General features: G+C 44.7%; 2 protein-coding genes across 2 annotated transcripts; one reads left to right on the top strand and one right to left on the bottom strand.

Annotated features, from left to right (window-relative positions):
* Positions 1-10,553: 10,553 nt before the first annotated feature.
* LOC125536668 lies at positions 10,554-13,637 on the top strand. The gene is made up of 2 exons (XM_048699917.1): positions 10,554-11,882; positions 13,239-13,637. Exon 1 carries the CDS (start codon positions 10,667-10,669, stop codon positions 11,876-11,878), a length of 1,212 nt encoding a protein of 403 aa, XP_048555874.1. The 5' UTR covers positions 10,554-10,666; the 3' UTR covers positions 11,879-11,882; positions 13,239-13,637.
* A 141-nt stretch (positions 13,638-13,778) lies between these two features.
* Positions 13,779-15,020, bottom strand: LOC125536669. The gene has a single exon (XM_048699918.1). It carries the CDS (start codon positions 14,975-14,977, stop codon positions 14,255-14,257), a length of 723 nt encoding a protein of 240 aa, XP_048555875.1. The 5' UTR covers positions 14,978-15,020; the 3' UTR covers positions 13,779-14,254.
* Positions 15,021-21,516: the final 6,496 nt, after the last annotated feature.

Here is a 21,516-nt window from a genome sequence, read left to right as displayed (position 1 = left end):
ACTGCTTGTCTCTGTGGCTGTGTCATTGTTGATGATTATTCAAGATATACTTGGGTGCATATAATCCTCTACAAGACTGAAGTGCAGGATGTCTTTAGACGCTTCGCCAATCGAGCCATGAACAACTATGGCGTCAAGATCAAGCACATCAGGAGTGACAATGGCACTGAATTCAAGAACACTGGTCTAGACACTTATCTTGATACTTTGGGCATTACACATGAATTCTCAGCTCCGTACACACCACAGAAGAATGGCGTCGTGGAACGCAAGAACAGAACACTTATTGAGATGACCCGGACGATGCTTGATGAATACAAAACTCCAAGAAAGTTCTGGCCTGAGGCCATTGATACTGCATGCCATATCATCAACCGTGTTTATCTTCACAAGCTTCTCAACAAGACATCCTATGAGCTCCTTACTGGCAAGAAGCCAAATGTCAGTTACTTCAGAGTATTTGGTGCCAGGTGCTGGATCAAGGATCCACATCACACTTCAAAATTTGCACCAAAAGCACATGAAGGTTTTATGCTTGGATATGGAAAGGATTCGCACTCCTACAGAGTCTTCAATCTCTTTCATTATAAAGTGGTTGAAACAGTGGATGTGTGGTTCGATGAGACTAACGGCTCACAAAGAGAGAACCTGCCAAATGTGCTAGATGAAGTTCCATCCGGTGAATCAATCAAACTTATGGGAACTGGAGAAATCATACCTTCTGAAGCTCAGCCTGAAGAGGAACTTATCATCTCCGCACCTGATCGACCTGAAGACAATGATCAAACTGAAGACAATGCTCAGCCTGAAGACAATCCTTCTAACGATGACAATGATCAACAAGAGCAAAATCTTCGTCCTGTACATCCGCGTGTTGCAAATGAAGTACAGATTGAGAAAATAATTGATAGCATCAATGCACCAGGTCCACTCGCTTGTTCAAGGGCAACACAGCTAGCAAATTTCTGTGGGCACTTCGCATTCGTCTCAATATCTGAACCCAAGAAAGTTGAAGAAGCCTTCATGGAACCTGAATGGATTCAAGCTATGCAAGAAGAGCTTCAACAGTTTGAGCTGAATAATGTATGGGAACTGGTTAAGCGTCCTGATCCCTGCAAGCACAATATAATAGGCACCAAATGGATATATCGCAACAAGCAAGATGAGCATGGTCAAGTTGTCAGAAACAAAGCTTGTCTCTTTGCTCAAGGGTACACTCAAGTTGAAGGGATTGACTTCGATGAAACCTTTGCTCCTGTGGCCAGACTTGAAGCCATACGCATACTGCTGGCCTATGCAAATCATCATAATATTCTTCTGTATCAAATGGATGTGAAGAGCGATTTTCTCAATGGCAAGATTGAAGAAGAAGTGTATGTTGCACAACCGCCTGGCTTTGAAGATCCAAAACATCCTGACATGGTGTACAAGCTCAACAAGGCACTGTATGGCCTCAAACAAGCCCCTCGAACTTGGTATGACACACTCAAAGACTTCCTGAAGAGCAAAGACTTCAAACCTGGTTCCCTCGACCCCACTCTCTTCAGGAAGACATATGATGGTGAACTGTTTGTGTGCCAAATATATGAGAATGACATTATCTTCGGATGCACCAATCAAAAATACACTGAAGAGTTTGGATATATGATGCAAGAGCAATATCAGATGTCCATGATGGGTGAGCTGAAGTTCTTCCTTGGTCTTCAAATACGTCAGCAACGCAACGGCATCTTCATATCTCAAGAGAAGTACCTCAAAGATTGCCTGAAGAAATTTAGGATGCAAGACTGCAAAGGCTTCACGACTCCAATGCCAGCCAAACATCATCTGGGTCCCGACGACAATGGTAAAGAGTTCGATCAAAAGGTATACCGCTCCATGATTGGTTCTTTACTTTATCTATGTGCATCTAGGCCAGATATTATGCTTAGTGTTTGCATGTGTGCTCGATTCCAAGCGGCACCAAAGTAATCGCATCACTTAGCTGTGAAGCGAATTCTTTGATATTTGGCTCACACCCCAACATTAGGATTATGGTATCCAAAGGGGTCAGAGTTTGATCTGGTTGGATTCTCAGATGCTGATTATGATGGTGACAAGGTGGATCGCAAGTCTACATCAGGCACATGTCATTTTCTGGGACGATCACTTGTATGTTGGTCTTCAAAGAAACAGAAATGTGTATCTCTCTCCACTGCTGAATCTGAATACATTGCTGCTGGATCTTGCTGCGCTCAGCTTCTATGGATGAAGCAAACACTCAAAGACTATGGCATTCATCTGAAGCAAGTGCCACTCTACTGCGACAACGAAAGCGCCATCAAGATTGCCAACAATCCAGTTCAGCACTCGAAGACAAAGCACATTGAATTTCGTCATCACTTTCTCAGAGATCATGTTGTGAAGGAAGATATTGATATCATACACATCAACACTGAAGAGCAATTGGCAGATATCTTCACCAAGCCCTTGGATGAGAAGAGGTTTTGCAAGTTATGGTGTGAGCTAAATATCTTGGAATCCTCAAATGTCCTGTGAACAGGCACACATCCTAATACTTATGCATATTGATGACTTAGATGTGCAACACGCGAAGTAAAGTATATCTTCAATCAATGAAGACTTACATTCTAAGTGCGAATACATTAATGTGGAATTTGACTTCGGAGCGCCACGATAATTGTGCGTCGTGTCTGGGTCTAATACTTCCTATACGGTGGGTAACGCCACCACCAAATTTTTCTGTTTGAAGTGATTCACTCATGGTGTTACATTTGATATGTCTTCGCATTTGTTTTGTCTTCATGATTATCTTCACTATGTTGATGTGATTGTCTTTCTCATATATATATATATATATACTAGTGTTCTGTCCTCTACATCATTCACTTATAGCTACGTCTTCCTTGTTGAATCTTTTGAACTAAGTGAATGTGATCGGACCCTAATCTCTCTATGCTTTCTATTTCAAACTCTATCTGTCCAAATCATATGCATTCTATTGAAACTGTCGGATGTCTTCTCTGCGTCCTAGTCAGCAGAAGATACAGAGACAAACATTAAGTCCGTTTTCAATGCTAATTCATTCACCTGAAACCCGGAGAAGTGGGAACGACCACCCGACAATCCAGGTGTGCGTGGGAACGTGGGACAACTCCAAGTATGTTGCATGTTTGCCACGTGCTCCTCAGATGTGAACCGCCAGGGGCACCTGCGTAATTGCGATGTGCCGCACACTTCCTTATAAATACATGTCCCCTGCGGTCAAGAAAACCTTCTTCCACCTCTCCACCTTGTCAAACCCTAGCGCCCCCGCTAGCTCTCGACGACGCCGGTGACGAAGCGCTTAGCTGCCGAGACTTCTCCGACACCGTCCTCACGCCGGCCGCGGACATCGTCCTCTCCGCTACCACCGTAGGTGTTCTCCGTCACCAAGATAGGGCACAGTGGATTGAACTGCTTGGTCTCCTACTCTTCCCATCTAGCAGTTCTTCACGTGGTAAATATAACTCTATTTTTACCATCTTTTTGATCCTCAAAGATTCATCTTGTTTCCCAAAATAAGTTTCTGCCTATACAATGTTAGATCTATCCTGTCTGCATCTCATAATGCCTAGAATATTCACTTAAGCTTCATATCTAGTTAGATTCCTCACTTGTACTTATTCGCGGATTCGTATAAATCTGGAACCAACTCTCAACATATAAGTGAATGTCTTCGCACGATGAGGTCAATGTCTCCTAAACTGATTTATCTTCAAAATCTTCTGAGAATGCATATGACATCTTCCCCTTCCCTCGCATCTCTAATGCTGTCACAGGTACATGTCCGTGGGAGAATCCCTTGGTTCTCATAGTCTGCATTCGTTTGCAGAATTCTTACAGCATCACATTAACTCTCCCGAAGCCAGTTCCTGTTTGTCCAGCAAGCGAAAGCCTTTGAACGTGTTGAAGCCATTCAGTTTGAAGTTTATGGCTGCAGAGAAATCAGTAAGGAAGGGTGGCAGACAGTGTCGTGGGGGAACGTCAAGAGATTTGCCTGATGACCTCTCAGAGCTTTTACAAGACAGATCCTGAAGAGGATTACAATCAGCGCAAGATCCGAATCTAATAGATTCAAAGATATTGGGCAGAACAATGGTTCAAGTACAGATTTGTGACCCAGGAATATGCTGAGAAAAATGCCATCAAACGACCATGGGGAGACATCCTACACAGAAATCTTCAACCCAGGTCCAGAGATGAAGCCATTGAACAAGGCTTCTATCCCTGCATGGTCCGTGGACCACAGCCTACGGATGCACACCCATCATCATTGCTATGGTGTCGTGACAACAATCTGTTCAAGTGCAACTTCCAGTTTGCCAAGAATTCGGCCAAGCAAAACAAGAAGTCATGGGGACTTGACTTCAACCCTGGCCCTTCTGCTCCCCGTGCCGATGGCACCCGCGAAGCTGAACCCAATCTTGTTGGGCCCTTCTACAACCTGGAAGGTCTCATCACTCATATCAAGGTTCAAGGGACAGCCATGAATGAGCCTGCAAATGACGCTGAATCTGATGAAGCGCCTGCATCGCTGAAGCCAAAGAAACTAAAGAAGCCTAAAGCTTCAAAGCCTGCCTCAGCACCAAAAATCTCACGAGCGAAGCCACTAGCTACTGCACCTCCTGAAGACAGTGTCCAGTCTGAAGATTTGTCACGCATCTCCAAGCCCTCGAAAGTAAAGATGCCTTTGCAACACACCAGCCAAGAACTGACCGCTGCTGCTACTCTGCGCAACGACGCTATTGATCTGTCCAGCGATGAAGATCTTGCAGATGACGCTCTTGAGCAACTGATCAAGAGCAAAGAAGAAGCGGAAATTTTCAATGATTTGCCTCTCTTTAATGTGGCAATCATCCATAACTTCATTGATGAGTGGTTTGACACGCCCAACCTCAGCTTTGAAGATCTGCAACTTCCAATTGGCCTCAGTGTCGCCTTCACTGGCGCCATTGCTTCTGAGCTAACTCTAGCTCAGCGCATCGTTGAACTGAAGCAAAAGATCGACTATGAGAAAGCTCAGTTCAAGAAGCACATGGCCAAGCTCAGCGTGTAAGATGTCAAAAACTTCTAGATCATGTTGCACGAGCTCAAGGAAGCCTTTCTCAAGAAGCGTGAAGAAGCTAAAGGCTCTCGTGAGCGCATGAAGAGCCTGGCAGACACGTGTGTGCAAGCCTACAATGAGGCTGAGAAGCGCAAGGTTCTTGGTCTTCCTGGCATCGATCCCAGGATGGCTGCAAAGAAGAAGAAGAAGCCAGCTGTGGCTGAACCCGAAGCACCAAGGCAGGAAGCACATCCCATTGTCTTCCTAGCCAGCATGACTGGCTCGAAGCCAAAGGTCAGGTCCACCGCTTCAGAACTGAAGAAGACGAGGACTGCTGAGGCTGAAACCAGAAAGAGGAAACATCCTGAAGCCTCTGATGCTGCTCCCTCTAAGAAGAAGCGCAAAACCAAGAAGGATCGGGCTGCTCCCACATAGCCCTTAGTTGTTGAACCTATCTCAATGGTTCGCCCTGCATCTGCACACCAAGAGCGCCAACTGATTGTCCATGAGCCTGCTTTCACAAAGGCTCATGAAGCTGAAGACATTCCAGCAGTTGATCCCACCGCTGCTAAAGACATTGGTCACCATGACAATGCTGAAGATGATGTAGTTCTTGCTCAGATCGAGCACAACTTGGTATCATCGCCTGTTCTCACGAACAGCGAACTCATCAGCATTGGTCGTCCTCTGACGCCAATTGCTCAGGATGCATCGTGGGCTGATCACCCACAACAACAAGACACTCCGAGTACTCAACAACAACAAGTCACACCACCCCGGCAAGAAGAAGAAGATGACTTTGAGGCCTAGCAAACTCCATCTCCAAAGGCGTCGCCAGCGTTGCGCAGGCTTCGCAAAGGACCAAGGCCTCAAGTCCCTCTATCGAGCGTTCCAGAAGGAGAAGTGCATCACCAATCTGTTGCACGTCAAGTGTTTCCAGATGCCACTCCTACTGTGACTGAATCCGAAGCCAAACTGGCTGAGGATGTTCCGGCTGCATCAGCCGATGAAGAAGAAGCCCCAAGAGTTGCTACACCCCCGTCTCACCAAGATGTTGTTTTCAAGGAGAACGTGATTGACCCTCCAGCTTCTGAAGTGGAGGTTGAGAATCCTGAGGCTGCCACCACCAACACTAATGAAGCCAATGACGTAGTCATGGCTGAAGCAAATGTTGATCCTGCACCTGAAGTCAATGTGGCCCCTGAAGTCCATGAAGACAATGCCAATGCCCCTGTTCCCCCTCCAAGACCTCACACAATGGAGCTGGCATTTGATCGTGGTCAGCAAGTTACGGTTCGATGGCCCATTCTGACTCCTCCGCCTGCTGCTGGTCCACAATTTGAGTACCACGTCGAGCACAGGCCTCAAGTCCAAAAGCCCAAGCCAAGACTTCCACGTTTCCCAGGCACTGCCACTTCACCTGGGGTCTTCAATGCGAATGGCTTCATGGCACATAATACCTTCTTCAACAGCTCCAAGAACCCTTATACCAAACCGCGCATTTCTTCAGATCGGTTCTGGAGCTATCAGCAGCGCAGCTACTATTCATGTGTCCTATACAATCAAGGGCGCATATTTCCACATATGCGCCTCGACTCTGAAGCTATGGCTGGTCTGCCCTGCCTCGAAGAAGCATTGGACTGTTTCACAGATGCTGGTCTGCTGCAGTTCATCACCGACAAGGAGCACTGGAATGAAGAAATGTTGCTTCAATTCTATGCCACTCTTCATATTCAAGGCTACAACAGGGATCCGAAGACTTGGGTCCTTGAGTGGATGACAGGCAATGTCCATCATGAAGCTAAAGCTCTTGATATCATTGAGCTCACAGGCCTGCACACTCCTGGTGAATATTATGAACCAGGTTGTCAACAACATCAAGATGCCTTGGAAAGCATCTTTCAAAAGACAGAACCCAACATGAGTCAAATGCTGAGCATGATGAAGCCTTTGCCTCCAGATGCTGAATATCCTAAGGAATTCTTTATTGAAGACCTAGAGTACCTGCCTCGCACCATCTACCACATCATCAGGAAGACTCTATGGCCTGTCAAAGGACACTCATCTGCAGCAAAGCTTGAAGGAGCAATGAAGACTTTGGTTTTCTATATCTTCAATGGCATCAGCTTCAATGCTCAAGACTTCTTCATCAGGCAGTTGGCTGCGTCTGACTCTGACATCTTTGGGTTGAAATTCTATACTCCATGGGCCATGCGTCTGATCAAGTGTCACTCAGCAATGAAGTCTGATCAAGTGAAATACATCGAAATGCGACCTGTACAAAAAAGTCTGGGAGGATGAATCGTATCATGTGATATAAAAAGCCTTAGATTTTTTTGCACACCCTTGTTTCAACGTATTTTGTTCTGAAAATTTACACACTTGTGCACTATGCCTTCATCTATCTTTGTATTTTTTTCAGAAATTTTTGCAATGTAAAAGTATGAATTTTCAAAAAAATAAAAAATCAATTTTGCATTTAGAGGCCTCCATGGAGCTCGGCCTCCAAATGCAATTCTCAACTGGCCTATACTACCTGTTGCAAGATTTCTCTTGAATACTTCTATTTTGTACTGATACATGGTGTATTGATCACGAGTTAATACTCCCTCCGTCTTAAAATAAGTGTATCTAGACGCGTAGTGTGTAGATACACTCATTTCAGCGACAATCCACAGTTAATTCTGGACGGAGGTTATAGTATTAGGAGATGGGACAAGAATCAAGAACGATATTCACAACTCAAAGGAAACAAATTCTGAAGAGCTAAGCAATCCACAATCACAAATAATATAAAAGGCAAATTGTAAATAACCAAATAATTCACCCTCGAATTCAAATCAATGAACATATCTACAAGACCCCATCTAAACTGATTTACATGAGAGTATGACAAATACTATTCCCAAATCTCAAACCACAATACACATGACTTCATTTTGGCAGCTCTTCACAGGTTGTTATGCTATGCAATTGCTCGCACCAATTGAAACCCATTAGACCAAAGAAAAAACCATGTACTGCCAAACTACCCAACCCTTCCTTACAAACCATGTACTGCCAAACTACCCAACCCTTCCTTACAAACCAATTAGATTCACCATTAGACCCCACTTAAAAATGTATGAAGACATTGAAGTCAAAGGTGGTATGTGAAGACATTCACATTGAAGACTATGACAAGAGAAGACATCGCGTGAAGACTATGGAGCGCGAAGACTTAACAGTTTCGTCGTTCTGTGTTTTTCTTTGTTGAGTCATAGGAACCACCGTACTGTTAAGTGGGGTCCAAGAGAACCAGTCAGAATGACTGAAGTGATGCTTAACCAAAATCCTATGTCTTCGAGTGAAGACTATGAGAGCAAATCTTGTCTAGAGTTGGATAAGTCAGCTTTGCTTGTAGCCCAAGTAAAGTTGCCGTGTGTGTTTGAAATCTGACCGTTGGAACACGTGTCAGTTCCTTAGTGACCTAGGGTCATTTTGAACAAATCAGGTCGGGTTGTCTAGTGGCTATAAATAGCCCACCCCCCTACAACCATAAACTATTGGCTGCTCAGAGTTAGAGTACGGCTTTTGTCGTTTGAGAGCAACCCACCTCGAAGCCTTTGAGAGAGAATTCCTTGCGAGAATAAAGCCCTAAACATTCAGAGCCAAAGAGTGTTAGGCATCACTTAAGTCATCCTATCTGTGTGATCTGAAGACTTGTTACACTTGAGGACTGTGAATCCTCCAGCCGGTTAGGCGTCGCGTTCTGAGCATCCAAGAGTCATTGTGGATCGCTGGTGAACGAAGTCTATGAAGGTTTGGAAGTCTACCTTGAAGACTTGACAGAGTGATTGGGCGAGGACTGGGTGTCCTTAGCTCAAGGGGAATAAGGTGAAGACGAGGTCTTCTGAGTTGAATCTCAGCCTCCCTAACCAGACGTACAGTTGTCATAGCAACTGGAACTGGTCCAACAAATCATTGTCTTCGACGAGTCACTGGTTTCATCCTTCCCTTCCCTTTACTTACTGTTGGTCCTTGTGAAGTCATTGTATGACTGCATTATCTTCTGTCTTCACTGAGTGACTGCTTGTTCTGATTGGCTTCACAATATCTTCCTACCTGATCCTTACTGCCTAGCTGCTATTAGTCATTGCGCTTTCACTTCATTGAATACTTGACTATGGTTTGCCTAGTGTAGTCTACCTTCCGCTGCATGGTAATAGGTTTATTTCTATCGGTTGTCTTCGAAACTTCCATGTTTTGAAGACTTCTCCTAAAAATCGCCTATTCACCCCCCCTAGTCGATCACTAGCACTTTCAGCTTTGATGTGGTCTTCGTTCGTGTGTGTGTTCGTGTGTCTACATGTTAAATCCCGTCGATCTGTGATTGTGAAGAATGTTATACGGAAACCAACATTCAATGAAAAGTTCGTGAAAACCATATTTTAAAGTTTCAAAAAAAATCTGAAAAATGTGGGATGTTAAGAAGGTGATGTTTTATTGCTGCACAAAATTTTAAGTTGAAAAACATTATGAGATGTGAGCTATGAAAAACACAAAATCATCCCGACACTACTCAACGCTGATTTTGTGTTTTTCATAGCTCAAATCTTGTAATGTTTTTCAACTTGAAATTTTGTGTGGCAATAAAACATCATCCACTTAATATCCCATATTTTTTTTCATTTTTTTTGAAACTTCAAAACATCCTTTTATAGTGGTTTTCATCGGTTTCCACCGAATGTTGGTTTCTGTATGATATTCTTTATGGTGCGCTGGTCGTGTGGGGCCTTAGGGCGACGACTTTCCGACTGTCTACTAAAACCAAGTTTGCCCGGTGTCAATAAGGAAGAGGCGATGACGGCGACGCGCCTTTGGCTTGTTCGAATGCTTGTAGTTGTCGCTTGGTGATCTACGAATCTGGATTTAATTTATGTCACTTTTCCTATTTTTTATCTGCCTTAATAGTTGATAACAGACTTCCGAGCTGATGATTTTTACGTGAATTAAGTTACAAGTTGTAGTGTCGATAATTGGTTGGAATCTAGGGGTGGGGAGGACCCACCGGTGAAAATCGAAGAGACATATTATTGAGAGATGTGTCCATAGGTTAGTTTGCATTGCAAACCTGGTGCGGGATTCTCCGATGCAAACAAAGAAATGGGCCCGGAGGATGGAATCCGTCTCTTCGGTCCAGCGCACATCTCAAATTCTTCTTTTTTAAATTACTCATTTTCTGTAATTTTGCACCACAAACATTTCTAGGAGAAGTTTGAATCTGTTTCATTTGGATATTGATCGGTTTTGGTTCGACATAATTTACGAGTTACTGGTTCCCGGATGAATATGTTTTTCATAATCTGTAGAATATTATCCGTAACTCTGTTATTTTTGCACAGAAGCAAAAAAAAAAAGACTTGGTCACAAGAGGCAGAGTGCGCTTTCACATAGGAGTAATCACGTCTGACTTTCACGAGAGGCCAAACCATTTTGTTGCTTGACATTTGACCTTCCAGGCCAACGCAGCTGCCGAGTTCCGATTCAGCGACGCCAAAGCTCCTTCCTTCATCCACCCCACCGGCGACCAGCCAGGAAATGGCGGAAATGAGCTCCCTGCCGGTCACCGACGACCTCTTGGCGGAGATCTTCCTCCTGCTGCTCACCCCGGCCGACCTCGTCCGCGCCTCCGCGGCCTGCGTCGCCTTCCGCCGGCTCGTCACGGACCGGGCATTCCTCCGGCGCTTCCGCTCCCTCCACGCCCGGCCCTTCCTCGGCTTCCTCAACCACAACGGCTTCCACCCCGCCCGCCCGCCCCACGCCTCCGCGCCCGCCGCCCGCGCCATCTCCCTCGCCGCGGATTTCTCCTACTCCTTCCTCCCTTCCCACGACAGCTGGATCGTCCGGGACGTCCGCGACGGCCGCGTACTCCTCGACCGCACCCCCGAGGACGACGCTGGCGAGGAATCCCCTGTCTTCACGGAGCTCGCGGTGTGCGACCCTCTCCACCGGCGGTGCCTCCAGCTTCCCCCAATCCCTGACGACCTGGCCGCTTCGGTGGAGCACCCGCTCCGCGTGGAGTTGGAGCGCTGGTGCGAGCCCTTCCTGGCTCCCTCCGGCGAGGAGGAGGCGGAAGAAACGTCATTCAGAGTGATCTGGATGGCGCAGTGCAAAACGAAGCTGGTCGCCTTCGTCTTCTCTTCAAGCACCGGAGAATGGCGAGCCGTTGCGTCTCAGGCCTGGGGCGATTTGTTAGCGGGCACCGGCGTGTCGACGGCGTCGTCCAAGAGCCCTGTGTTCTTCGGCCGACAATACGCTTGTGCTTGCTTCTACTGGGTCATGGACTGGAGGCAGAAATTGCTCATGCTTGACACCAGGAGGATGGAGTTCTCCATTGCCGACCTCCCACCCGGCTGCCGAAGGCCACCGATTGCCATTGTGGATGCAGGGGAAGGCAGACCTGGGATGTTTGCTGTCCGTGAACACGATGCAGATGGCACATTTAACCTCTACTATACCATTAGGCAAAACGAAGGCCAGAGTTTCAACCAGTGGCAGATGGAGAAGACGATCCCATTGGAATCCGGTTACCGGTATTTCCTGAGAGGTGCAACAGAGAGGTACTTGCTACTACTAAGATCAGAAGATGACTCCCCAAGTTCATCATCATTAGAGATGTCAGACTTGGAATGTTTCTCACTGGACGTCAAGACATTGCAGCTTGAGAGCGTCTGCAGGTTGAAGCATCACATCCTATGTGCGCACATATATACCAACTTCCCACCATCGCTGTCGTCACAGACAATATGAAGGGGTAAATACTCTGTTGCATTCTAATTATCTCCTTACCTGCATAGTTATCACATAACTTGTTTGGTGCTTGATAGTTCATTATTGTAGTAGGCAAGTCTTGTTTAAAGGGTTGTGTTTATTTCTCCTCAGCTTCTGGGAAAACTAACTTAAATCAGGAGTGATAGTATTTGCTTGCCATCTTGATTATTCAGACAAATAAAGAAAGGGTCTTCCACACCATAGATCATTGAGTAATATCCATCCACCATTCAGAGACCTAGTGGAAGTGCAGAAATCACTAATTCTTTTGTGTGTGACAAATATATGCAAAGATAAAGGGATTGCCTAATCTGGGAAGCAGTAATTGTGTAAATGTACTATACTCAGGTTTGTATCCTTTTATGTATGCGATTGTGTGATGCAACTCGAACAACCATGATAAGAAATATATCTGGGCAGAGCCCCTGAATTTCGGCTCCTGCGAATGTAGGCACACAGCTGAACCTAGCAAACAAACAAAGCTTCATGTCTTCTTCCTTGGATGTGATTGCTTTTCCTTGGTAGATTGTGTGTTGTCTTGGCTCCAACAAGATGACAATAACCAACTACTCCCTCCGTAAAGAAATGTAAGAGCGTTTGGAATACTAAAGTAGTGATCTAAACGCTCTTATATTTCTTTACGGAGGGAGTATTATGCAGGAGTGTTTTATCGTTAATCTAATATAGAAGGAATATAAGTTGAAACCAGTCAAGCATGACTTATCTTGTCCACTTTTCTTGATAGATATAAGGTCACCGAAGTCCCTTTTTTGGTCATCGTCTCATCTGTAATTTTTCATGATTTTGAAATAAATCAAATTAACTGGTATGGCTGCAACTTAAGAGTCTGAATCTCATCAGAACCAATCAAAGTGGTGAACTGGCAAGAACTTGTGCTACGAAGATATTTAGCCCTCAGTATCAATTAAAGCAATTACACAGGTGTGTTTGCGGCGCGGGGGGGGGGGGGGGGGGGGGGGGGGGGGTCGTGAATGCAGGCACACTGATTACTTTATTTTTCTAATTTTGCTATTCATTTTTTGTTGTTTAGCATGATTTCTCTGACCTATTTGTTCCCAACTGTATTGCATAGTTACGATGATAAACACATGATTCCAGTGCCTATGCATTTCTCAGTTTCAGTTGAGATTAATATATATCTGCAGTGTAGTCCTGTTATTTATGTAAAATTTGACAAGTGTCTTTACTCATAAGTTTTACCAAGTGCTCTTATATCTGGTCATGTGTATACCTATAATCAGTTCATGTTTGCACATGTACATTTTTTAGTGGAGAATTCTTGTCAGTTCTCTGATTTGTTGTCTTCGTTTCGTGTCAGATTCAGTGGAGTCATAGTCACTAGCCAGAGCAGCCATTTGAATCCAGAACTCAAAGTGATTGGTGTGATCTTGTTGTATGAAGTGTTGGGTTAATTATGTGGCCACATTCTCATGGCCATCACAGCAGTTGTCAATGCAGGTGTGCGTGTAAGATGCACTATTGTGAATCGATTGTGCATCAGGGTTATAAGTATATATTATTGTTTCCTGCTCAGAACATGTATGTCGTTTGGCCCTAGACATGAGACTGAGAACAATCTTTCGTTCTTCAAGACTTGTTATGTTATGAAAGAAGAACACAGGGAAATACTGTAATATCGCCACAAATTGTCCATGCAGGTCAGTGATCAATCTGCATATTTCAAAGATTTCAAATCCAGCAAAAAGTATACTCTTTATTGATCTTTGAGATTGAAACCTTGATGATCTTACAGTACTAATGAATAGCTGATCGTAACAGAATAGCTAGAAGAGAACACTGACTCTGATTTGGGTGAAATAATCTCTGGACGCATGAATTGCACGACTACAAGCCATCGTGCAAAAACATCGAATACTCTTTATTGATATCGAAAAAATCTTACATAGGACTCTCCCTCAATTCCAAATTAAGTGTCACAGTTTTAGTACTAACTTACTACTAAATCAGCGACACTTATTTTGGGACCGAGGGAGTAATGACTAACTGACTGTAACATGCTACTTCTTAGCCAAGACTAGACCTAGACGACAACAATGGACTCGACTAACACTGTCATACTCAATCTGACAGACTTGATATTTAGGCGAACATTTGATCTCCAGCGACTGCTGTGAGCTGGCTTCTCGTCCTCTGACTCCTTTCCTCTGCTGGATCTCCACTGGAAACAACCTCCATTGAAAACACAGAAACGACAGTAAGTAGTACCAAGTAAGCGACAGAAGGAAAGCGTGCTGAGTTCCTGACTGACATGATTCAAATGCAATGCAAGAAACAAATCAAGGATGCAATAATGAGAGAGGGAGAATTGAGAACTTAGCTCTGGTTGAATCCTGAGATGCCGTAGCGGGCGGCTAGCTGGCAAGCTCGCACGCGGCATGGTTCCACCTCCTCCTCGGCCTTCCTCTTCTTCGCTGCGCAAGCCACGCTACGCGCTGGAGCTGGATGGCGTAACAGGATCCTGAAGAAGCGCCAGAATTCTTCGTCGGCGATGAAGACGCGGTAGTCAAGGGCGCGTAGGAACATCAGCTCCAGCGGGCACAGCTCGCTCGACCGGATGGACTCGCCCGAGCATACCTGGAACGACTCCACCCGCCTCTCGTAGTACCTCGGGCTGCTGAACTTAGCGCCGAGCAGGACCGCCACGGAAACCAGGCGGTGCGCGGTGGCCGGCTCGACGACGATCCCGGCCTCGAGCGCGGCGGGGCTGCGCATGAAGAGCGCGAGGTACGCCGCCGCGAGGACGTAGACGCCGCCATCAAATAAGTAGTTGCAGCGCTGGAGGCGCTCGAGGAACTCGGCGATGGGGACGGCCGGGGTCGCGCCGCCGCGGAACGCCCGGACGAGGTCGTTCTCCGCGGGCTCAGAGGAGGCGGCGGCGAAGGGCCGGGACTCGGCCTCCACGAGCGACGCGAAGAGGCGGAGCGTCCTCGGGTTCCCGTTGCCGTCGAGGCGCAGGACGTCGGAAGCCATGGCGATGGATCGAGGAGCTTTTCGCGAGAGCGCTAGGGTTTGCTTTCGCGAGATTTTTTTTAACATCAGTACAGACACAAGCGCTCATATACACGCGCATACACTCACCCCTATAAATACACATGCACACTCTACCTCTATGAGCACCTCCGATGAGCCGACATATCATCTTGAGATTTATGAAGTAATCGTAGGCGCCTCGTCGTCGACGGAAATGTCACCTCTCAAAATGTGTATCGCCGGAAATTCTGAAATAAATTCAGAAATAAATGCGAACATCAGAATTTAAACTTTGGTGGGCTGGAGATATCACAGTCCCTCTAACCATCTAACCACAGGTTGGTTCACGAGATCAAAGGAGACGAGAAACGGCTGCAGCGGCCGGTAGAGATACGTATACATAGCATCTATGACGTATTTGTACAGCCATACGCTGTGTAGAGGCAAAGCTACGTGTAGTCTTTTCCGAGAAAAAAAAGCACAATACATCTTTTTTTTCTTTTGAGGTCGCGTATACATTTTTTTGGGCAATTTAAGAAAATGCCACATCTTTTGTGGGACTTTGCTTCTATAGCACATCTTTCTTTTTATTAGATTGTATAGCACACCTTTGACTAATGGCTGGACAAAATATCATAGATTGATTTTTTCCCCTTCTATTCCATGTCTAAACTCACATCTCTTTTTTGTTAGGACGAAATTGCCCCCGGTTATTTCCTGGTGATATGAAACGATCGCAGAACGGAGAGCACACCGCCGCATCGTCGTGACTCAGGCCCGTATGTGGGCAGGCGCAACCGGAGCAGCTGCACAGGGCCCCAAAAAATCTTGAGGCCCCTAATTTTTTTAGCACAGTACATTAGTATTGTTATTACTATAACTAATCAGGTACTTGTTCTCAAGAAAACTAATCAGGTATTATTACAGACTAAATAAACAAGGCACGGCCGAACTTGCTGACCTTAACCCCGGCCCAGTCATGTTCCTTTCTCATCTTCACGGTAATCGAAGCAGTCGCGTACGCAAACACATAAAATTCTGCTCAGCGACAGGCGCAAATCAAATCGCTGCAACTTAATGCTTCGTCTCCTGGTTTCCTCTCTCTGATTTTTCTCCAATGGATTCACATTGTTTCAAAAAAAAAATGGCTACAACTGCTGATTTATTCGGCTGCGACGGTGCTACCTCGCACTTATAAATTGGGTGGATTTAGTTTGATTCTTCGTTCTCTCTTTCATCCCTCAGCAGAGCAATCGGAGTTTCCTTTGTTTCTCTTGGTCGAGGAGCAAAGCAATCGGAGCGCTATACGCCGTTGTTGCTTCATGGTCTGCATCCATCAACACTCAACAACTGTAGGTTGTTTGTCCCTTTTTGTTTTGAACTCTTCTGTTCTTAAGTTAATTTGCTGCTCTTCCATGAATGTATGCATCCGGCTGGCTTATAATTTTCTAAGATGTCTAATAGACGTAGGCACGATTCTAAGAATACAAGATAATTTAATATTTCAAAGTAATAAATATTTTTTGGCATGATTTATCTTTGATATTTCTCAATGGTTAATGAAAAATATTTCGATTAGTTTTCCTGTATATGGGGCCTAGATTATCATTTCGTACCGGGGCCAAAATTTTTGAGGTACGGCCCTGTCGTGACTCCTCCCGACGCCGCCGCCTCGCTGTGCCAGCTCCCCGGCGAGCCGCCATCTCTCCGTACCTCCTTTCCGGCAGCACCGCCTTGTCATTCGTCCTCTCCCACTTGCCGCCCGTACCTATGCAGCGTCTCCCCCGTCCAGACGTAGCTGCTCGTGGCTGTGCTGGCTGGAGAAGTGCTTGTTGTACACGCTGACTGCTCCATCAGTTGTAGTTGTAGCTACTGGTTGCTCTGGTTGCTAGCTTTGTTAGCATATGGCTCAAATACCAGTGAGATACACTAACAAATTTGTTACGTGTTGACGGTTGTAGCAATTGTTGTAAGAAGATATGGATGCTTGTTCGTATGGATGTAATCAAAATTCAGATTGGGATGTAGCATGTAATGATATATTATTTTGTTGGTATAGATATAATCAAAATTTCTACAGCATTTTCACGTAAAATTTTGACATGACCTCTCTATATTTCTGTATCTTCTTCACATATCACACGAATATATATGACAATCCAGGAGCTCGGCCTTCATGGAGGCCGGATTTTTTAAAAAATTCAAAATTCACACTTTTCAGTTTCAAAAAAATCTAAAAAAAAATTATACAAGTAAACAAGGATGTTATGAGTATGTATGTAAAATTTGAGGATGAAATACCCTAAAATGCGATCTGTGCAAAAAAGACAAATTCATGGACTTTGAGAATGAATAGTGCATCTACTAAAAAGCCTCAGATTTGTTCTTTTTGTGTAGCACTCATTTTAAAGTGTTTCGTCCTGAAAATTTACACACATATGCTTTATGTCTCTAAGTATGTGTGTATTTTTTTCAAAAAATTTTGAAACGTGAAAATTTGAATTTTGATCAAGTCAAACTCGGGCTCCATGGAGCCTGAGCTCTAAAGAGCATTTTCGCAGAACTAGTAGATATAAATTTATATTGGAAACATAAGGTGAGTCCTAGTCAGTACACACACGACAAGATCACAAGACAAGATCACACGACAAGATCTCAACTTTTGGATGATCTTTGTCATATGACATTTTTATGTCTTCAGGAACTTGATCATCAACTGGTATAGCTCCCTCGGCCATTAACTTCTCATTAGCATGGCACACAACAACCGGAGCTGGATCATTTATTGGTTGAGCATCCTTCCTCAATTCCAAGTACCTCACACATGTTTTCCCGGGACATAGGAGCTATTATATCATCACCTATAGGAGTTATCTCAAGATTGGACCAGTCAATAATAACTTGACCATTAGATTGCACATATCTCTCATTATTACGAAGCACATTACCATCGTCAACACATGATGCACTACTAGCATTTGACTGGTAAACATCAGAACTTGAGGAAATGATGTTGTCGACTATCTCACTAGATGGGATATTTTCTGAACAAGATGATGCCATAAACCCCTTTGCAATTTCCACAACTTGAGCAAGCACAAGCAATTCTTTCTCTTCCCATCTCTCAAGAAATGATGTTAGCAACTTCCAGTAGTTATCAATCCTCTCAACTGAGTCAAAATGCTTGTCCTTGCACAAAATATGGACCTCTTGTCCCCTCCCCCAAACAATTTTGGACCCAATGAGTTCTATCATTTTTTCAACCGAAAAACGTTTCATGTTAACCTTAAACTCCACATCATGTTGGGCAACTTTATGCTCGTTGCCATCATCAAGCTTTCCAACAAATCGAAGAACTCTAACAATTAGTTTATAAATGACAACACGCAATTCTGCACCTTCTTTCCTACAAATTTTCAAATAGAATCAATGATTAGGCATAAATATTCGTCAATATTGAGTTAACAATTCAGATAACCCTCCTATTCAAAAGCATAGGTTGAATGACTAACCCTTCAGAAATTGCGCCCTCTGGCTCTAACTGTTTCGGAGCTGCACCTTCTGGCACCATCTCGGCGAACAACACCCTTCTACTCCTACTTGTGAAGCCTGCTCACTAGCTCTCCTCCTCCACCATAATCTCCATGGCCTAGGGTTCCACAATACACATGTCAGATCAAATTTGTGTGTGTGTGCATGTGCGTGTGTGGAGAGAGAGAGAGATAGAGATAGATAGATAGATAGATAGATAGATAGAGAGAGAGAGAGAGAGGGAGGCAACCTGTCAGGGGCGGCGGCAGAACGTACGTGTGGACTGTTGGGGAGGAGAAGAAACGGGATGAGGTGGCGACGGGATGAAGCACGTCGACATGGCGGGGCGCCTGGGAGGATGGAACGGCAAGGCGTCGGTTCAGGAAGGAGGCACGGCGAGGCGGCGCCATGCCGCGGAGGAGGCACAGCTAGGCGACGGCGCTGGGAGGAGGAACGGCGAGGCGGCGGCGTCGTGCTTCGTTCTGTCTCTCGTGGCGTTGATCGTTTCGTATCCAGGAAACGACCTGGGGGCAATTTCGTCCTAGCAAAAAAGAGATGTGGGTCTCGACGTGAAAAAGAAGGAAAAAAATCAATTTGTGTTATTTCATCCAGTCATTAGTCAAAGATGTGCTATACAATCTAATAAAAAGAAAGATGTGCTATGAGAGCAAAGTCCCAAGAAAGACGTAGCATTTTCTCAAATTGCTCGTTTTTTTGTTTACTTTCGAGAGGAAGCCACTATATGGGCTGCTGGAATTTTAAGCGGGCCAGATCCATCTATTTGCCTGTAGTTCTCAACAATAATAAAGATCGGATCCTAAAGAAAACAATAACAAAGAGCGGCGAAATTGCCGAAATCACTAGTTGAAGAGTATTCGTTGTAAAGATCATTTTAACTTTCCCAGATTGCGACAAGTGGCGTGTTGCATGTGCCTCACTTGTCGCAACCCGTGAGTTTTCTCTTTTTTCGTAGATCTGTTTATTCAAAATGTTTTATTTTTTTAAACCGTGCGTCCAAATCTCGAACCGCTTTCACTGTTGTATTCCTCGCGTCGAGATTTTCAAAATTAAATCCTATATTGATAGGTTTTGACGAACATTTTTTTCATGAAAAAAATGGACGAAAAAAACGAACCGAGAGCACGGCTATTTTTCCTTTTCGAAAGAGGCACGCCCGTGCCTCTCGTGAAATCACAACCGTGCCTCTCGCGGAAGGAAAAAAAAGAGAAAACGCGTTTTTTTCGTTTTCGAGGAGGCATGGCCGTGACTCTCGTGAAAGCACAACCATTGAAAGCACAAGTGCCCCTTGGTGATTTTGGTAATTAATGTCAACATATCTTTTGTTGGACTAATATTTTCATCTAGTATATTTCAGATGAGTTCAACGGTGGAGTGTCTTGGACAAGAGGATGTGGAACCCGTTCAAGATGCTAAGGACAAAGATTGGCTCAAGCTCAAGACTCTACATTTTCATTTTAGTGATCCAAGATCACATTGAGTCCATAGAAAAAGCCAATACTATTAAAAGGGGATGAGGTGTTGCTTAGTGGCTTGCTTGCTCAAAATGCTTAGTGATATGCTCCAAAAGCCCTCAACCACTTTCTCATTTCCACATATGTCCCAAACCAAAAGTCAAACTCGGCCCCACCAATTTGATCTATCCAGCGCCACCGAGTTCACTTGACATAGCCACTGCCAGAAACCCTAATTAGTTCGGTCTCACCGATGGGATCTCGGTCTCATCGAGATGGGCTTGCAAACTCTCTGTCACCTGTTGCAATAATTTCGGTCTCACCGAGATATGCAATCGGTCCCATCGAGTTTGCTTGACCAACTCTCTGTTTTGCTTATTACCAAAATCCGTCTCACCGAGTTTGTGTAATCGGTCAAACCGAGTTGAGGTTTTACCCTAACCTTAGCACATCGGTCCCACCGAGTTGATCATATCGGTCCCACCAAAAATCCGAACATTCACATTTTGAACTAAATCGGTCCGACCGAGTTTCATGATTCGGTCCCACCGAGTTTGGTGAAATGTGTGTAACGGTTAGATTTTGAGTGGAGGCTATAAATACCCCTCCACCCACTCTTCATTCCTGGAGAGAGCCATCAGAATGTGCCTATACTTCCAGCATACATTTTCTGAGAGAGAACCACCTACTCATGTGTTGAGACCAAGATATTTCGTTCTAACCATAAAAATCTTGATCTCTAGCCTTCCCCAATTTGCTTTCCACTCAAATCATCTTTCCACCAAATCCAAATCTATGAGAGAGAGTTGAGTATTGGGGAGACTATCATTTGAAGCACAAGAGCAAGGAGTTCATCATCAACACACCATTTATTACCTTTTGGAGAGTGGTGTCTCCTAGATTGGTTAAGTGTTATTTGGGAGCCTCCGTCAAGATTGTGGAGTTGAACCAATGAGTTTGTACGGGCAAGGAGATCGCCTACTTCGTGAAGATCTACCCAAGTGAGACAAGTCCTTAGTGGGCGGTGGCTATGGTGGGATAGACAAGGTTGCTTCTTCGTGGACCCTTCGTGGGTGGAGCCCTCCGTGGACTCACGCAACCGTTACCCTTCGTGGGTTGAAGTCTCCATCAACGTGGATGTACGATAGCACCACCTATCGGAACCATGCCAAAAATCTCCGTGTCTCCAATTGCGTTTGCATACTCCAATCTCATCCCTTTACATTCTTGCAACTTGCATGCTTTACTTTCCGGTGCTCATATACTCTTGCCGCGCTTGCTTAAAATGTATTGTGAATGTTTAAACTTGTACTAAAACTCCATCTTAATTTGAAGAATTTAAAAAGCTGCTACTTTTCTTTGTTGAGGGTCTAATCACCCCCCCCTCTAGACACCTCTTCTCGATCCTATAATTGGTATTAGAGCATTGGTCTCCATTGCCTTGGTTTAATCACCATTGGAGGAACATGGATGAGTCTATGTTGGGGAGTCTTAGACATAGAGTACCTATACTTGATGGAGAGTTCTTTAATGAGTGGAAAATTGAGATGCTTGAGATTTTCAATGAATATCACTTGAACAAGTACATTACTACTCCTTGTG

The sequence above is a fragment of the Triticum urartu genome, chromosome 2 (genome assembly GCF_003073215.2).
Source record: "Triticum urartu cultivar G1812 chromosome 2, Tu2.1, whole genome shotgun sequence".
Taxonomy (NCBI): domain Eukaryota; kingdom Viridiplantae; phylum Streptophyta; class Magnoliopsida; order Poales; family Poaceae; genus Triticum; species Triticum urartu.
This window is presented reverse-complemented; position numbering and strand designations above follow the sequence as displayed.